We start from the raw sequence: 12,993 nt of genomic DNA, 5'->3' as shown, positions 1-12,993 counted from the left end.
AAGAACATATAAGAGTGGCATAAATAGACAGGAAGTGCAGGGTGTTGAAAACAAGGCATGAGGTGGAACCATGACTAGGACACGCTGGTAGCTGGCAACCCTGGCATTCAGCAGCGGGGGCGGCCGGGCTCCTAAGTAAAATTTGTTTCTTTACCACATATTGAGCACTGTCTGCGACTATCTCTCGCTGTCTTCCATTGTCTTTCTCTCTGGCGTTATCTCTCTCTTTGGAGCGCAGCTGTGGAGCATAATATATGCCTATAATGACCTTATATACCTTTCGGTGTGGAATGAACTGACTATGAACTGTTACCCTCAAAATAATTCAAAGATGGCGACTCTATATTCCCAAAAACTGCCACGCATGTTTCTTTCATAAATAATGGGACCTAAGCACCCATTGCTGAGCAGTAAGGCACTGGCAACAGAGCTAACAGAAACACAGATGTAAATACCAGGGGGTGCATTCATAGACAGAGGGCAGCTTGAACCAAGGGTGACCTGGATCGAAAAGGATAGGGATTAAACGAACAGGAAGCAAGGACCGATAAGGGATTAATAGGGTGCGCCCAGTACGGAGGGTAATAATATCTTGTTTCTCATATAGAACGACTGGTGCAGTTTCTAAGCGCTGTAAGCAACAGTTCCTACTACTGCTCAGCTCAATGTAATAGTACTGAATGTATCAATCTGGAAGGATGGAAGGCTGAGTCGGCCATGCCACGATTGGGACTCGCGATCTGCAGCTCACAGTATATGTCAGCAGTGAGCACTAACTGAACCGATGGGCAGGGGTGGGACGGGTACTGCAGGGACTTGGGACAGAGAACTGATATTGCGCAGAAAAGAGTTTCGGGGGTAAGTGAATGGAATTCACGATTTGTCTACGATCACAGCATAGTCAAGCTGAAAGCCGGGATCTGAAACCAAGTTGTTCGAAGCGCTACATCTTCCTTTTAAGTCAAAAACGCCCCACCACTCTGAGAGCCATAGGGCAGCTGACTGACTTTCTCTTCATACATCCCTGAATCATGAATCTTCATAACTACAAATCAATAGAAAAAGATGCATAATCATTGTCAGTTCAGACTGTGTTCTTTACTGCGCTCCCATTCTTAAATTCATGAAAGGAAAAGCATTTGCAAACGAGGAAGCGGCCGCCTCCAAATAAGGGATTTCTAAAGTTACGAACAGCAGAGCCCGGGAGAGAAGCGACCAAGCGTCGTCCGGCTGGAGCCCGGCTGCTGCAGCCGCCATTGAAGAAGAAACGCTCCAACATTCTCCTGCTCAGGCCATAAAAGATGTCAGAATGAATGGAACATTAACGCCGAGGCCAAGTCTACCTGGCTTTTCCAGGAGTGAGGATGCGCCCCCTGCAGAAGGTGAAGGCAGGGCAGGCCTCTAATTACAAGGTGATCTCTAATTGGCTACTTCATCCGAGCTGGTTCTTTAATTGCAAGCCGCTGCCACCCAGTTTGTTGTGAGTGGGATTTCTGGGGTGGAAAAGTGCTTTCTGGCTCGCTGCGGCGCTGTTCGACCCCTAAAAGTGCTTTCGCTTAACCGGGCTGGTTGCAGCTGGCCCGCTCCAGCCTTTCCCCGTCTGAAGCATCTTGAATGTGAGCCGAGGGCACGTAGAAAGTGTGTCCAGGCAGTAAAGACTGGTAACTCGACACCTGCAGAGTGACAACGGAGGAAAATCAAGGCGCGCCGGGGCATCTCTGCCCGGAGACATCTTGTTTTTGCATACATAGCGCTTGTGCCAGCGGCACGCCGCTTTGGAGAAGTGTTAATAAAAAGTAATTACCTTTTTTATTGGCTCTAGTTTTTAGCAACTAAGAGGTCGGTCATTGCGCTATTGATTACATGAGCTGTTATTCCCCAAGTCAGTGAAACTTGTTTTACTGACCGTAAAAGGAGAAAATGCTGAGACAGTCTTTGTACTCCTATTGAGAACACGTCGTGGCAAGGCACGTTCTGTTATTATACTGCTGGACAGCACTACTCTCTTTACTGCCTATAGAAGGAGGGCCTCTGAAGGATGAAAGGCAGAGTCAGTCCATGTCAGAACCTGTGAAAGGCAGATTTCACATTATTTTCGGCAATGATGTAACTCGCTGAGATCTCTTATCGAATTCGGAATGCGGATATCCTATATAATTTATTGTTAGAGCTCTGTAGAGCACGTGTCCGCCCAGCAATGCATCTAAGCACTACTGAGAGGTAAAGACGTACATTGACACAAATGCCAATGGTGTTGACTTCAGCTACGGAGGAATTAATTCTAGCTGGTTAGTATAGTGTTCAGACACAGCCTCAGCAGTAGGTGCATTAATGAAATGCTGGTATTTGTAAAGCGCTAATCATTTACCCCTAAGGGTGTCAAGGCGCTGGAGGCCATCGGGAAGATTAAGTGACCTGTTGCCTAGAGTCACCTGCTGCCGGCGCCAGGGATCGAACTGTAAACCCCATGCTCTAGGGTCAGCCGCTCTGGCCGCTGCGCCACCACTCTCAAGTTTAGGGGAGACCAGGAGCAAACCCTACAGTGCCAGTGTGTGTAACTGGACCAGAATATGCATATATTTACATAGCCTTTAAAACAGTAGCTTTAACCCAGCTACTATGTGTTTTATTTGTAGCTCTTGCATAGCGCTTGCTACCCCATGTGAGGCGCCGAGACGCTTGATGATAGCTCACATCTCCACGCGCGCAGGCGCGAGTGTGCCCAGTAACGATTACACTGAGCCAAACCAGGCCTAGGCGCGCCCCAAAGACAACACGTGTCGCCCGGTGTGTAAAATTTCAACCAAACGTGTTTTTAAGCACGGCGTAGGGAACCAGGCCAGTCACACCCTGAAGACATTTGCACTGGGGGGTGAACCCCAGTGGTTTCTGTAAACCCTGCTCTCATTGCATAAACATTCAAGGGGAGCATTCGGCAAGTGTGAAAAATAGCAGCTGCGCTAAGAAAACTCAGGGGGAGGGAGTCACTGTCAGCAGCCCACGGTGCCCGGGAGGATTCCCAGGCCGGGGCAGGCGGAACGCCTGTATTGTGATTGCTTTTATATAGCGCCTCCTACCCCTGACGAGGCGTCGATCTATAGCAGAACCCGTCAAGGCGAACGTCTGTACAGAGAATAAAGAGGTGGTGGATGTCTGCAAGAAGGGAAAACGTGTGCCATGGCGGCTACATGGCTGGCCCGCAACCTAGGTACTAATCCCGGCGTCGCCACTTCATCTGGCAATTGTGTGATCCTGGGTGTATCATTTGCTGTCCTCTCCTTCACAGTATGAAAGATAAAAACTGATTAGTATTGGTCGTTTCCAGGCAATCGAAACGCAGGGAGTCACAGTTGGTCACGTCAGATGCACGTTTCACCTCTCTGTACAAAGGGAGTGTTGAACAATAAAAGGTAGTCTGTCTGTGTTTGCTTGAGTCAACTCCGGGCCAAAGAGGTCAGGACGTAAGCCGAAAACAAACACTTACACGAAGAACAGGAATAAAACTAGAAAGAGAAGAGAGAATACTCGGTGCACAACCTGTGGAAAGAAATATCGACAGCGGCCTTTGGAAATTACACAGGTCAATTTAAGTGAAATATTGCCATTTCATTGATGCAACATCCACTAGATGAAGAAAGTTGAAAGAGTAAAAGCTTTGCAAATGGCCAGAGAGTTAAAACTCCAGTGCCATACACTTCTAATATACTGGGGAGACTGTTGTGCATAATAGCGCCTAGAACCGATCGAATTCGCAAGATTGAGACACACGAGAACCAAGTGTACTCAGCCACGCGCCGAGAAATGGGGCGTTAATTGGAGGGTAATAGGTGCATGCAGGGTTCAGGGGGAGAGTGAATAGAGGACAGTTGACAGGTTACATAAATGCGTAAGGAAGGCGCGGGGTGACGGAGATGGGGCACTGACAGGAATGAGGGAGGTATATATGAGAGTGAATAAGATACATGGGGCATAAAGTATGTACATGCCTGGATGATGCCCGGATGTTGCAGCCCCCTCAGCAGGGTCACCTCCTTCAGCAGCTTGTAGGTAGCCAGCCTGTAGCAGCCCGCCGGGTCCCCGTAGAGCTGCATGCACCCCCTCAGGTCGCTGCCCTCCCCGTGGACGGACTTGAGGGCCACGGCTCGCCCGTCGGCCAGCGTCGCTTTCAGCACCAACTTGGTGAAGCCGGCACCCAGGTAGTCCACCTGCTTCAAGGCGCTGAGCTCCTGGCAGCCCAGACCCTCTCGGTCCGTCTCCGGGCCCTGGAGCATTTCCCAATCCAGATTTCGGAGGTCCAGTTTATAGTCGGCGGGTCGCAGCCCTCCTGACCTCTGACCTCTCTGTAATGCTCGGTGGTACAGTGCCAGGTCCGCGTGCCTTTTCTCGATCTCCTTTAGCAATCCCTGGTGCATGGAGTCCAGGAAAGATCTGTGCCTCCCATTGCCAGTCCCATTGGAGGGTATGGAGAGTTTCACCAGTGCCAGGGCGGCGACAGAGAGCGCGATGCCCAGGAGCACGCCAACACCCAGGGCTCCCATGCTGCAGCGCCGGTGCACCAAAGATTGCTTGCTGCTCTCTGGCTTCTGTTTCGAGATATCAGGGACGGCGTGAATAGGCGGGGTCCAGGTTTTAGATCACGCCCAACGAGGCGGGTTCTTCGATAGAAGCACGGAGTACCAGCATCAGTGTCTCCCTCTCAACCCCAGGCTCTTCTTCTATCTGTGCTTTAGGCTAACGAAGAACAGCACTGCCCTCTAGTGGCTAAACTAATACACAGGCGCGATGTGTATCCAACCTGTGATGGCATCGAAGGACCGCGTTTAGTGTACTAATGGGCCATTAAAATTCATTGAATTATAGAAAGAACCCTGGAGTCAAAAATGACCTTAATTTGACACCCCCTTTTGTTAAAGAATATGACCCCTTTCTTTTTTTAGGAGTTGAAGTGCACTTCCTATATGTATAATCGAGTTGGAAATTCTAGTTTATGCATGCACGATTAGATGATTTATTTAATAGCTTTGACTATAATTCGTACTAATGTACTTATATTTTGCACGCGTCTTTGTGGGAATTCAGCCATTTTTTCAGTACGCGTAACCCTTTGAGAAATCCTAATATACACCCTACACATCTTCGCTTATAGAGAATTCAGTTTGACTTCCAATTCATACACGTGTGCTTCTGTTAGAGATTCTAGTATACATGATACAGACGAAATTAACCTGGAGTTCTATAATACTTAGCACCTCTACCTAATTTTAGGATTTGATGAATACTTCCAGGTTTAGACATGTACTTGTTTGAAAAATTTACACAACTTCATTTCCTGGCATGAACTTGTTTTGTACATTTTAAAGGTCTTCCGATTTCTGTTCTTATTTAGGTTGTTCTAATGTATTTCTATCTCTGGCATTTGCACTTTGCTCTGGCCATCCACACGCTTTTAGTAGTTCTCTAACTAATATACGTGTTTTAAGGGTTTAAACACATTTGTCTTCGAAACACTAGATTAGGACTTCATGTATACGTGTTTGGAAAAGCTAATATGCTCCCTTCGTGGTTTCCTATACTCTAATGCACTTCCTACACTTCGTGCATGGAATATTCTCGTGCACTTCCTACGTGTATATTTGTTTTGGGAATTCCAATATTCTTCCTGCATGTGGAAATTCTAACTTCGTTCCTACATGTGTATTTGAGAAAAAAAATCAAGAAGGCTTTCATAATTTTTGTTTTGAAAAATCTAGTGTTCGTCCCATATTTGTTTTAGGAATAGTAATACCTTTTTTACAGTGATGTTAACAGGGATTTTTGAATGATTCATACATGTGTACTTTAGGAATCGTAGCGTGTTTCTGCATAAGTCTCTTGCATGTATGGTGTTTTTGATTTTTAATGTGTTTCCTGTTTATGTGAATGTGATGAGATTTCTAGAATACTTCATACACGTGTACTTGCTTTGTAAACGTTACTGTTTATATTAGGACAAACTTGAAAAGGGTGATATATGGGCAGAACATTACACATACGTAGATTTACGCCTACACCTGGGTGTACATCTCTGCGGATGTGTAGTTCAGCAACTCCAGCTGAAGATTATTCTTAGCAGTAGGAGCACGTGTCACTACCACCAACTGCCACTAAATGACAGGACTGGGGACATGTAAAACTCAAAATACAATACAAAATACAATTGTAGGTAACTTTATGGTCGTAATTTAAACCTAAGTACTCGAGGAACAAGAATGCATTGGTGAACTATGCGTCAGCACACACGACAGACTGAGATTTTGGTTGTGTCAGTGGACGAATATTGGAAGATAAAATCGTAAAATACGAATATCTACGCCAACATATCGCGTGGGTTGGAATTATCACCACAATTTAAACAGATTAGGACAAGTGACATTAGAGCCTTGAAAAAGTCGCTGGTTTCTATCCCACTATGGCGACAAAACAGTTGTTGGCTGGCTAAGAAATTGTACGAATAAAAAAAGAAAAAGAGGAAAAAGAATAAAAGAAACGTAGAACCTCATTTCTATGTTTGTTTTGTGATTAAGTGGATTTACCTATGCTACTGATGTCATTTTTTGAATAAGAGAAACGTGTGCTGGGGGTTCCAATTTCGTGTATTTGTAGCTCTCGCCACCCTACAGCACAGTTGAAGCAATACTTTTTAGTTGAGATATTCTGTGATGTCACCCTTGTAGCCCCAGTGTCCCTAACATTATACCACCGACCATCTGTTGTAATTTAAACCTAAATCTACCAAATATTTTTCAACATTGTGTAGGCAGAGATCTCTGACAATGAAATGTAGAATGTTGAATTGAACAGAACAAGGAAACTGGTATAACATGAGAAAAAATATACCCCTGACAAACATTACTATTGGGAGCACATAAATGGAGCCCACACAGGCCAGGAAACGCTGGGATGAGGAATGCTGGTATGAATTGAAGGAGGCATGTGCTGCCAAGGATTCCAAGCGATTTTGGGCCACAGTAAAATGGGAAAGGGGAGGGATAGCTGCCCAGCCACAAAACTATGTTGCTATAAATAAATGGACTGAGTTTTTCAAACCACAGTATGCCCGAAATCCAGCCTATACTTCCGATCAACCCCCCCATCCATTTTCTTCAAAAGCGAAATATTTAATGAAAAGGATGTTAGTGAAGCATTGGATTGTGTAGCGGGTGGAAAAGCTCCGGGCATGGATGGAATCCCGGCTGACATATTCCTATCGGACCGGAATTCCTGGTGTACTTATTTTAAAATGTTGGCTAATGCAGTGGCGATGGGAGGGGAAGTGCCCGCTTCATGGAAGGGGGCAGAAATCATCTCTATATTTAAAAAAGGCGATACAACTCTAGCTAAAAACTACAGACCCATCAGCCTCATTGACACCGCACAAAAATTGATGGGGCGCCTAGTCCAGAACAAGCTGCAACAATGGATTGAAGAAAAGAACATACTGTCACCCTACCAGGCAGGGTTTCGCCCCCTGACTAGTAGTGTTGACCAAGTCCTTTACTTCATAACTATCTATTGGAGAAATGTCACATTAAAAAAGGGTTCATTGTATGCCGTTTTTGTGGACTTAAAAGCAGCTTTCGACCTAGTCCCTAGAGAAAAATTGTGGCAGACCTTGGCTGATGTAGGATTAAGCCAGGAACTCCTTACTCTCCTAGTCCGCCTCCACGAAAATAATTTTGCTAAAATCAGGTGGGGCAAGCAGGGAGAAGTAACAGACCCCTTCCCAATAGAACGAGGAGTAAGGCAAGGGTGTGTCCTAGCGCCAACACTATTTTCAATCTATATAAATGGCATTGTTGACCACTTAAAGAAATCCCCAAGTGACGCTCCAATTATAGCAGGCTCCCACGTCCCTGTTTTAATGTTTGCGGACGACACGCTTTTACTTTCACGCACGCCGAGCGGTCTCCAAAAAGTAGTTGATGCCTTTGGTGAATTTTGTGATAGCAGGGGCCTTGAACTGAATACCACCAAAACCAAATTCATGTGCTTAAACTATCAGTCCACTTTCAAAGGTGTAATAAAATACAAAGGCACCCCTTTAGAGAAAGTGGATGCTTTTTCTTATCTAGGCATCATTCTACAGGGAAACATGAAGTGGAAATCGCACATTAACACAACAGTATTGAAGTTTAGCCAGCTAGCAGGCGCAGTTGCTGTAAAACATCGAGCCTCGCTAACAAAGCCGGTAAACTGTGCACTTGAAATCTATAATATGAAAGTATTGGGCGCCTGTTTATATGGATCCGAATTATGGGGGTTTTCAAACTTGGGAGAGTTGGGGCGTGCAGAAAATAGATTTTTATGAGGACTTGTAATGGTCCCCCAAAGTACACCCATAACTCCTCTAAAACTGGACCTTGGCAGAAAAAATATTGAAGACATAGCTAGACTACGGCCACTTTTGTATTGGAGACGCCTGATGGTGACTCCAGAGCTAAGCCATTATGCTGCAGCTCTGGCAGATGTTGTAAAGTTTGATCGTTTTCATTGTATTGAATGGCTAAAAGAACTACGGGGACTTCTTGTAAAGCTAAAGCTGGAACACCTATGGGGCACTAATGATGTGGCTAGTATTCCTTCAAAAGCAAAATTGAAAGAACTATATTGGGAGATGGTGTATTTAACAATGTTCTGTAAAGGATCCCAATCAAAATTGTCAACTCGCTTTTTGGATGTAAAAATTTATCCGTCATGCGAACGATATTGGGATATAATTGAACGACCACATGACAGGAAACTATACTTCCAATTTCGTATAGGAACATTACCAGTGAATGCTTTTAAGAAACACTGGTCCCCAATGTGGGATGAACATTGTTATTATTGTAAGGATCAAATAGAGCACATTTCCCATTTGTTGTTCTGTTGCCCATTGTATGCCAGCCCTAGGCGCAAATGGCTAAAGCCATTGTGCTCAAATATTGGTACCCGTAGTCAATCGATGGCCCTCAGAATACTAGAATCCGATTGTTCTGCACCATTTGTAGTTGCTGTAGCTAAATTCCTTGCTTGGGCATGGGCAATCCGCACTCGCACTTTAATGTCAAATACAATAACATTATGAAATATGGCTGTTATTATCTAATTATTCCGTTGTATGAAATGTTTTTAAAAAATTTTTTTTAATGAAATTTGGAAAAACTTTTTTGTATTTTAACATGTATAGCATTCGACTGTCAATGTTTAATATGTGTTTTAGAAAGTATTTTTAGCTGTAGTATTTATTGTATTAGGGTTAGGAAGGATGCTTTAATGACAAATGTCGAATAAAGCTTTGAAATTTGAAATTTGAGCCCACACCCTGTGCTTTGCATTATATGCCTTGTAATGCAAGAATGAGGACACCAGACATCTGCTACATTGTTTGTGTGTGTGTGTAAAAGTGTTTGAGGCATGCAATGTGTTCTCATGCACCTTTGAGATTGTGTAGAGTAGTGTTAGATGTAAGACACATCCTGTGTTTTTTTTAATAACTCATTAACAATGTATCTATTTTTATTTTTCTATGTATGTGCTTCAGTTATGTTTACATTTTTACAATGAGAGTTGAATAAGCATCTGTAATTTGTTCACATTTTTATAATGTGATGTGTGGGTGTATGCAATGCTGAAGTTTATGTGACCATTTTGACAATCATTTACATTGTTTTATATATTTTTTAAAATATTTGTACAGGAATTTTCAATGTCTAAAATATATATGACCATTCCAATTTATTTATTTATGTTTTTTCAGGTCTAGTGCTTTTTGCTGGTTTCATTATTCCCTAACTGCATTGATTTATGTGTGATCCCTTTGCAGTACCATGGAGTAACCATCTGGGGTGCATAACTTACTTCAGGGCTTCACTATTGTAGATTTCAGCCTGTTTAGGACGCAGTACTTCTGAAGTAGATGTGGATGTACATTTAGTTAACTGACTTACACATTTGTGTGGCGTGTTTTTGTTTTTGCACGTCCCTTCCTATGTCCATTTTTTCCCCTTAACTTCTTTTACTATGTAAGAGATATACCTTATTTTCCTACCACTCCCACATTTAAACCTAAAATGCAATACTATGTATGTGGAGTTCTTTGTCTCCTCAGAGAACTCTGCCCTAAAGAGCTAGGACTGGCATAGGTATAGATACTCCTGTACCTCTGTGAATTGTATTTAAGTGTACATAATGTAGAAGTATGGAAGTTTTAATACACATACATGTTTATTGCAATTAGATCCCATAAGTGAGGAATATTATTCTCGAAGAAGTCAATCACTTTGATATTTTGGGATATAAGGGTTGACAACGCATTGACCTGTTTTCCGCACATTGAGAAAAGTAGAGCAATAATTCTCCATAGGGCTTCATCTATTGTAAATCTGTATAGATGTACAATTTCTAGATCAGTATCCCCAGCACTAGATATCTATAGACAAACAGCTCAATTGACAGTACTTTATGGGACAGGAATTTGGGGTACAAATAACACCAAAGAGCTCACTACAAGGGTAAATCATTTTGTTAGATACTGTTGTGTAGTTTCTATATACCCTATACAGGATCTGCACGTTTGGAGAACATAAACTGTGGGATTGGTGGCGGACTGGTTCCGTGCACCCCCACCGGATATGTTAGCCTATTTGTATCAGCTAGCTCACAGTCACAGCCGCACAAACGAGTGACCCAACACCCACACCACCATTCTTGGCATACTAATCAGAGAGGAAATAGAAAAGTTAAGCAAAATCATGGACAAAACCTTTTGTCAAAGCAATTCAGGGCGTATGTAACGCTTAAAACAATCGGACGACCAGCGGCCCACTTTTTTGACCGCAGTAGATGACAACCCTGCTCCTGCCGCTAAAGTAGCTGCCCCTATTCTGAAGGAATGAGAAGAGTAACCTGCGCCCCCCAGCCCCAGATCTAATAAGGCCCTCTGCAGCACGGCCTTGAATTGGAACTGCGATACACACTCCCCACTCTCATGAATAAACAGGGCTGCCCCCCCCCCCACTAGGGCGGATGGCTAAATACTCCTGCATGCAGGCAACCGGGCATACCGGGGCCCCCGTAGCGGGGCATAGCTGAATCACCGCCCCCTTACCCGCCTGGTCGGTCTTAGATTTCGTAAGGATCACAACCAGGTCACCATGTTGAATCCTCGTGTCCCTAAACTGAATCCCCCCACCCTGATTACTACGAGAGGACCCTACAATTTCGCCCAAGCGGAAGGCCCCATAAAAGGCCAAGAAAAACACTGCTGCAAATAGCTTGCCCTCATATACTGAGGTGCAAAGTCTAGGTAACACTCCCAGGATGTCCCCCAGAGTCCTCACATCTAAAGGGCGTCTGCAATCTCGCCTAGGCCCCTCTAGCCTGGCCCAACCCGATAACGCTTTCTTAACCACAAAAGAGGGCCCAGGATCATGAGAACCCGCCAATCTAGCAAAGAATCCCACCGCTGAGATATGAGCCCTAGCATAAGAGAGAGACCTGCCCTGATCCCTGATCTGTTGCAAGAAAGAATACATGGCTTGATCAGAGAACCAGCTTGTGATGCCCGCCTCCTGCACCAACGACCTGTAAGTCAAAAAACACTGTTGATACCCAGCCCAAGTGCGATCACTCAGTGAGGCACCTACCAGCCCCGCTAGAGCGGGGCTCCAATCCTCCACAGTGATGGGGGAAACACTGTCATCTCGTCCTCCGCTTCCGGGTGGTACTTCCGGAACTCCTGCAACTTGGAACGAGACAAAGCATCAGCAGCGTGATTGTCAATACCCGGAATGTGTGCAGCCCTGAACGTCAAATTCAACCTCAAACATTCCAATATCAAACGTTTCAACAATCTCAACACGAGTGTACATCTAGCACCCTGCCTGTTGATAGCCTCAACCACAGCCATGTTGTCTGACCAAAAGATCACCCATCTATTCCTGAAGCACTCAGCCCAAATGGTCACTGCTACCAGGATCGGAAACAACTCTAAGAATGCAATGTTCCTAGTCAGACCACTCTCATGCCACTCGCTTGGCCACTCAGCCCCACACCAAAGAGAACCCAGGATTGCCCCAAAACCAATGCTCCCAGACGCATCAGTGAACAACCCCAGTTCCTTGCTAGAGACCGCCGGTGCTGGCCAAACAACAGAACCATTAAAGTTTGTCAAGAAATTCTGCCACACCTTCAAGTCATTCTTCACCTCCGCCCCGAGGCGGACCCTGTGGTGCTTTTGGGACAGGCCTACCATAGCTCTTGCAATTGACCTCGAGAAAGGGCGTCCCATAGGGATGATTCTTAGGGCGAAGTTCAGCTGGCCCACTAGTACCTGTAACTGGTGTAGAGTCACTTTAGGAGAAGACAATGCCGCCTCGATGGCCCTAGAAAAGGCCTGTACCTTATCAAGGGGCAACCTGCACTCACCTGCCATTGTGTCAATCTCTATACCTAGGAAGGACATACATGTCGCCGGGCCCACCGTCTTACCAGGAGCCAGGGGTATCTTAAACTCCTGAAACATGGCCACTAACTGTTCTAAAGCATGTTCACAGTCTGCAGAAGCCGCCGGCCCCATCACCATAAAGTCATCTAAGTAATGTACGACCCCCTTGTAACCTGTCCTATATGAAAACAGCCAGTGGAGCATTGAACTAAAGGTCTCAAAATATCTGCAAGACACAGCACACCCCATAGGCATACACCGGTCAAAATAAAACTTGCCATCCCACTGGAAACCCAATAGGTGGTAATCCTCCGGGTGTACCGGCAGAAGGCGAAAGGCAGATTCTATGTCTGTCTTAGCCATGATGGCTCCCGGGCCTAGGTCCTTCAATTTCTCTAAAGCGGCGTCAAATGAGGAATAAGTCACCGAACAAAGGGCAGGGTCAATCGCATCGTTCACTGAGGACCCTCTAGGTGCCGACAGATTGTGGATCATCCTAAACTGACCAGGGTCTTTCTTGGGGACCA

General features: G+C 45.0%; 1 protein-coding gene across 1 annotated transcript in view; it reads right to left on the bottom strand.

Moving 5' to 3' along the window:
- Nucleotides 1-4,564, bottom strand: part of LOC147690178 (extracellular tyrosine-protein kinase PKDCC-like) — a 28,527-nt gene extending 23,963 nt beyond the window's left edge. The window contains exon 1 of the mRNA XM_086937769.1: nucleotides 3,987-4,564. Within this exon, the coding sequence (XP_086793895.1) occupies nucleotides 3,987-4,538 (552 nt within the window). The 5' untranslated portion in view covers nucleotides 4,539-4,564. The remainder of the gene's footprint in view (nucleotides 1-3,986) is intronic.
- Between the last annotated feature and the right edge of the window lie 8,429 nt (nucleotides 4,565-12,993).

The sequence above is a fragment of the Lissotriton vulgaris genome, chromosome 9 (genome assembly GCF_964263255.1).
Source record: "Lissotriton vulgaris chromosome 9, aLisVul1.2, whole genome shotgun sequence".
Lineage (NCBI taxonomy): Eukaryota > Metazoa > Chordata > Amphibia > Caudata > Salamandridae > Lissotriton > Lissotriton vulgaris.
This window is presented reverse-complemented; position numbering and strand designations above follow the sequence as displayed.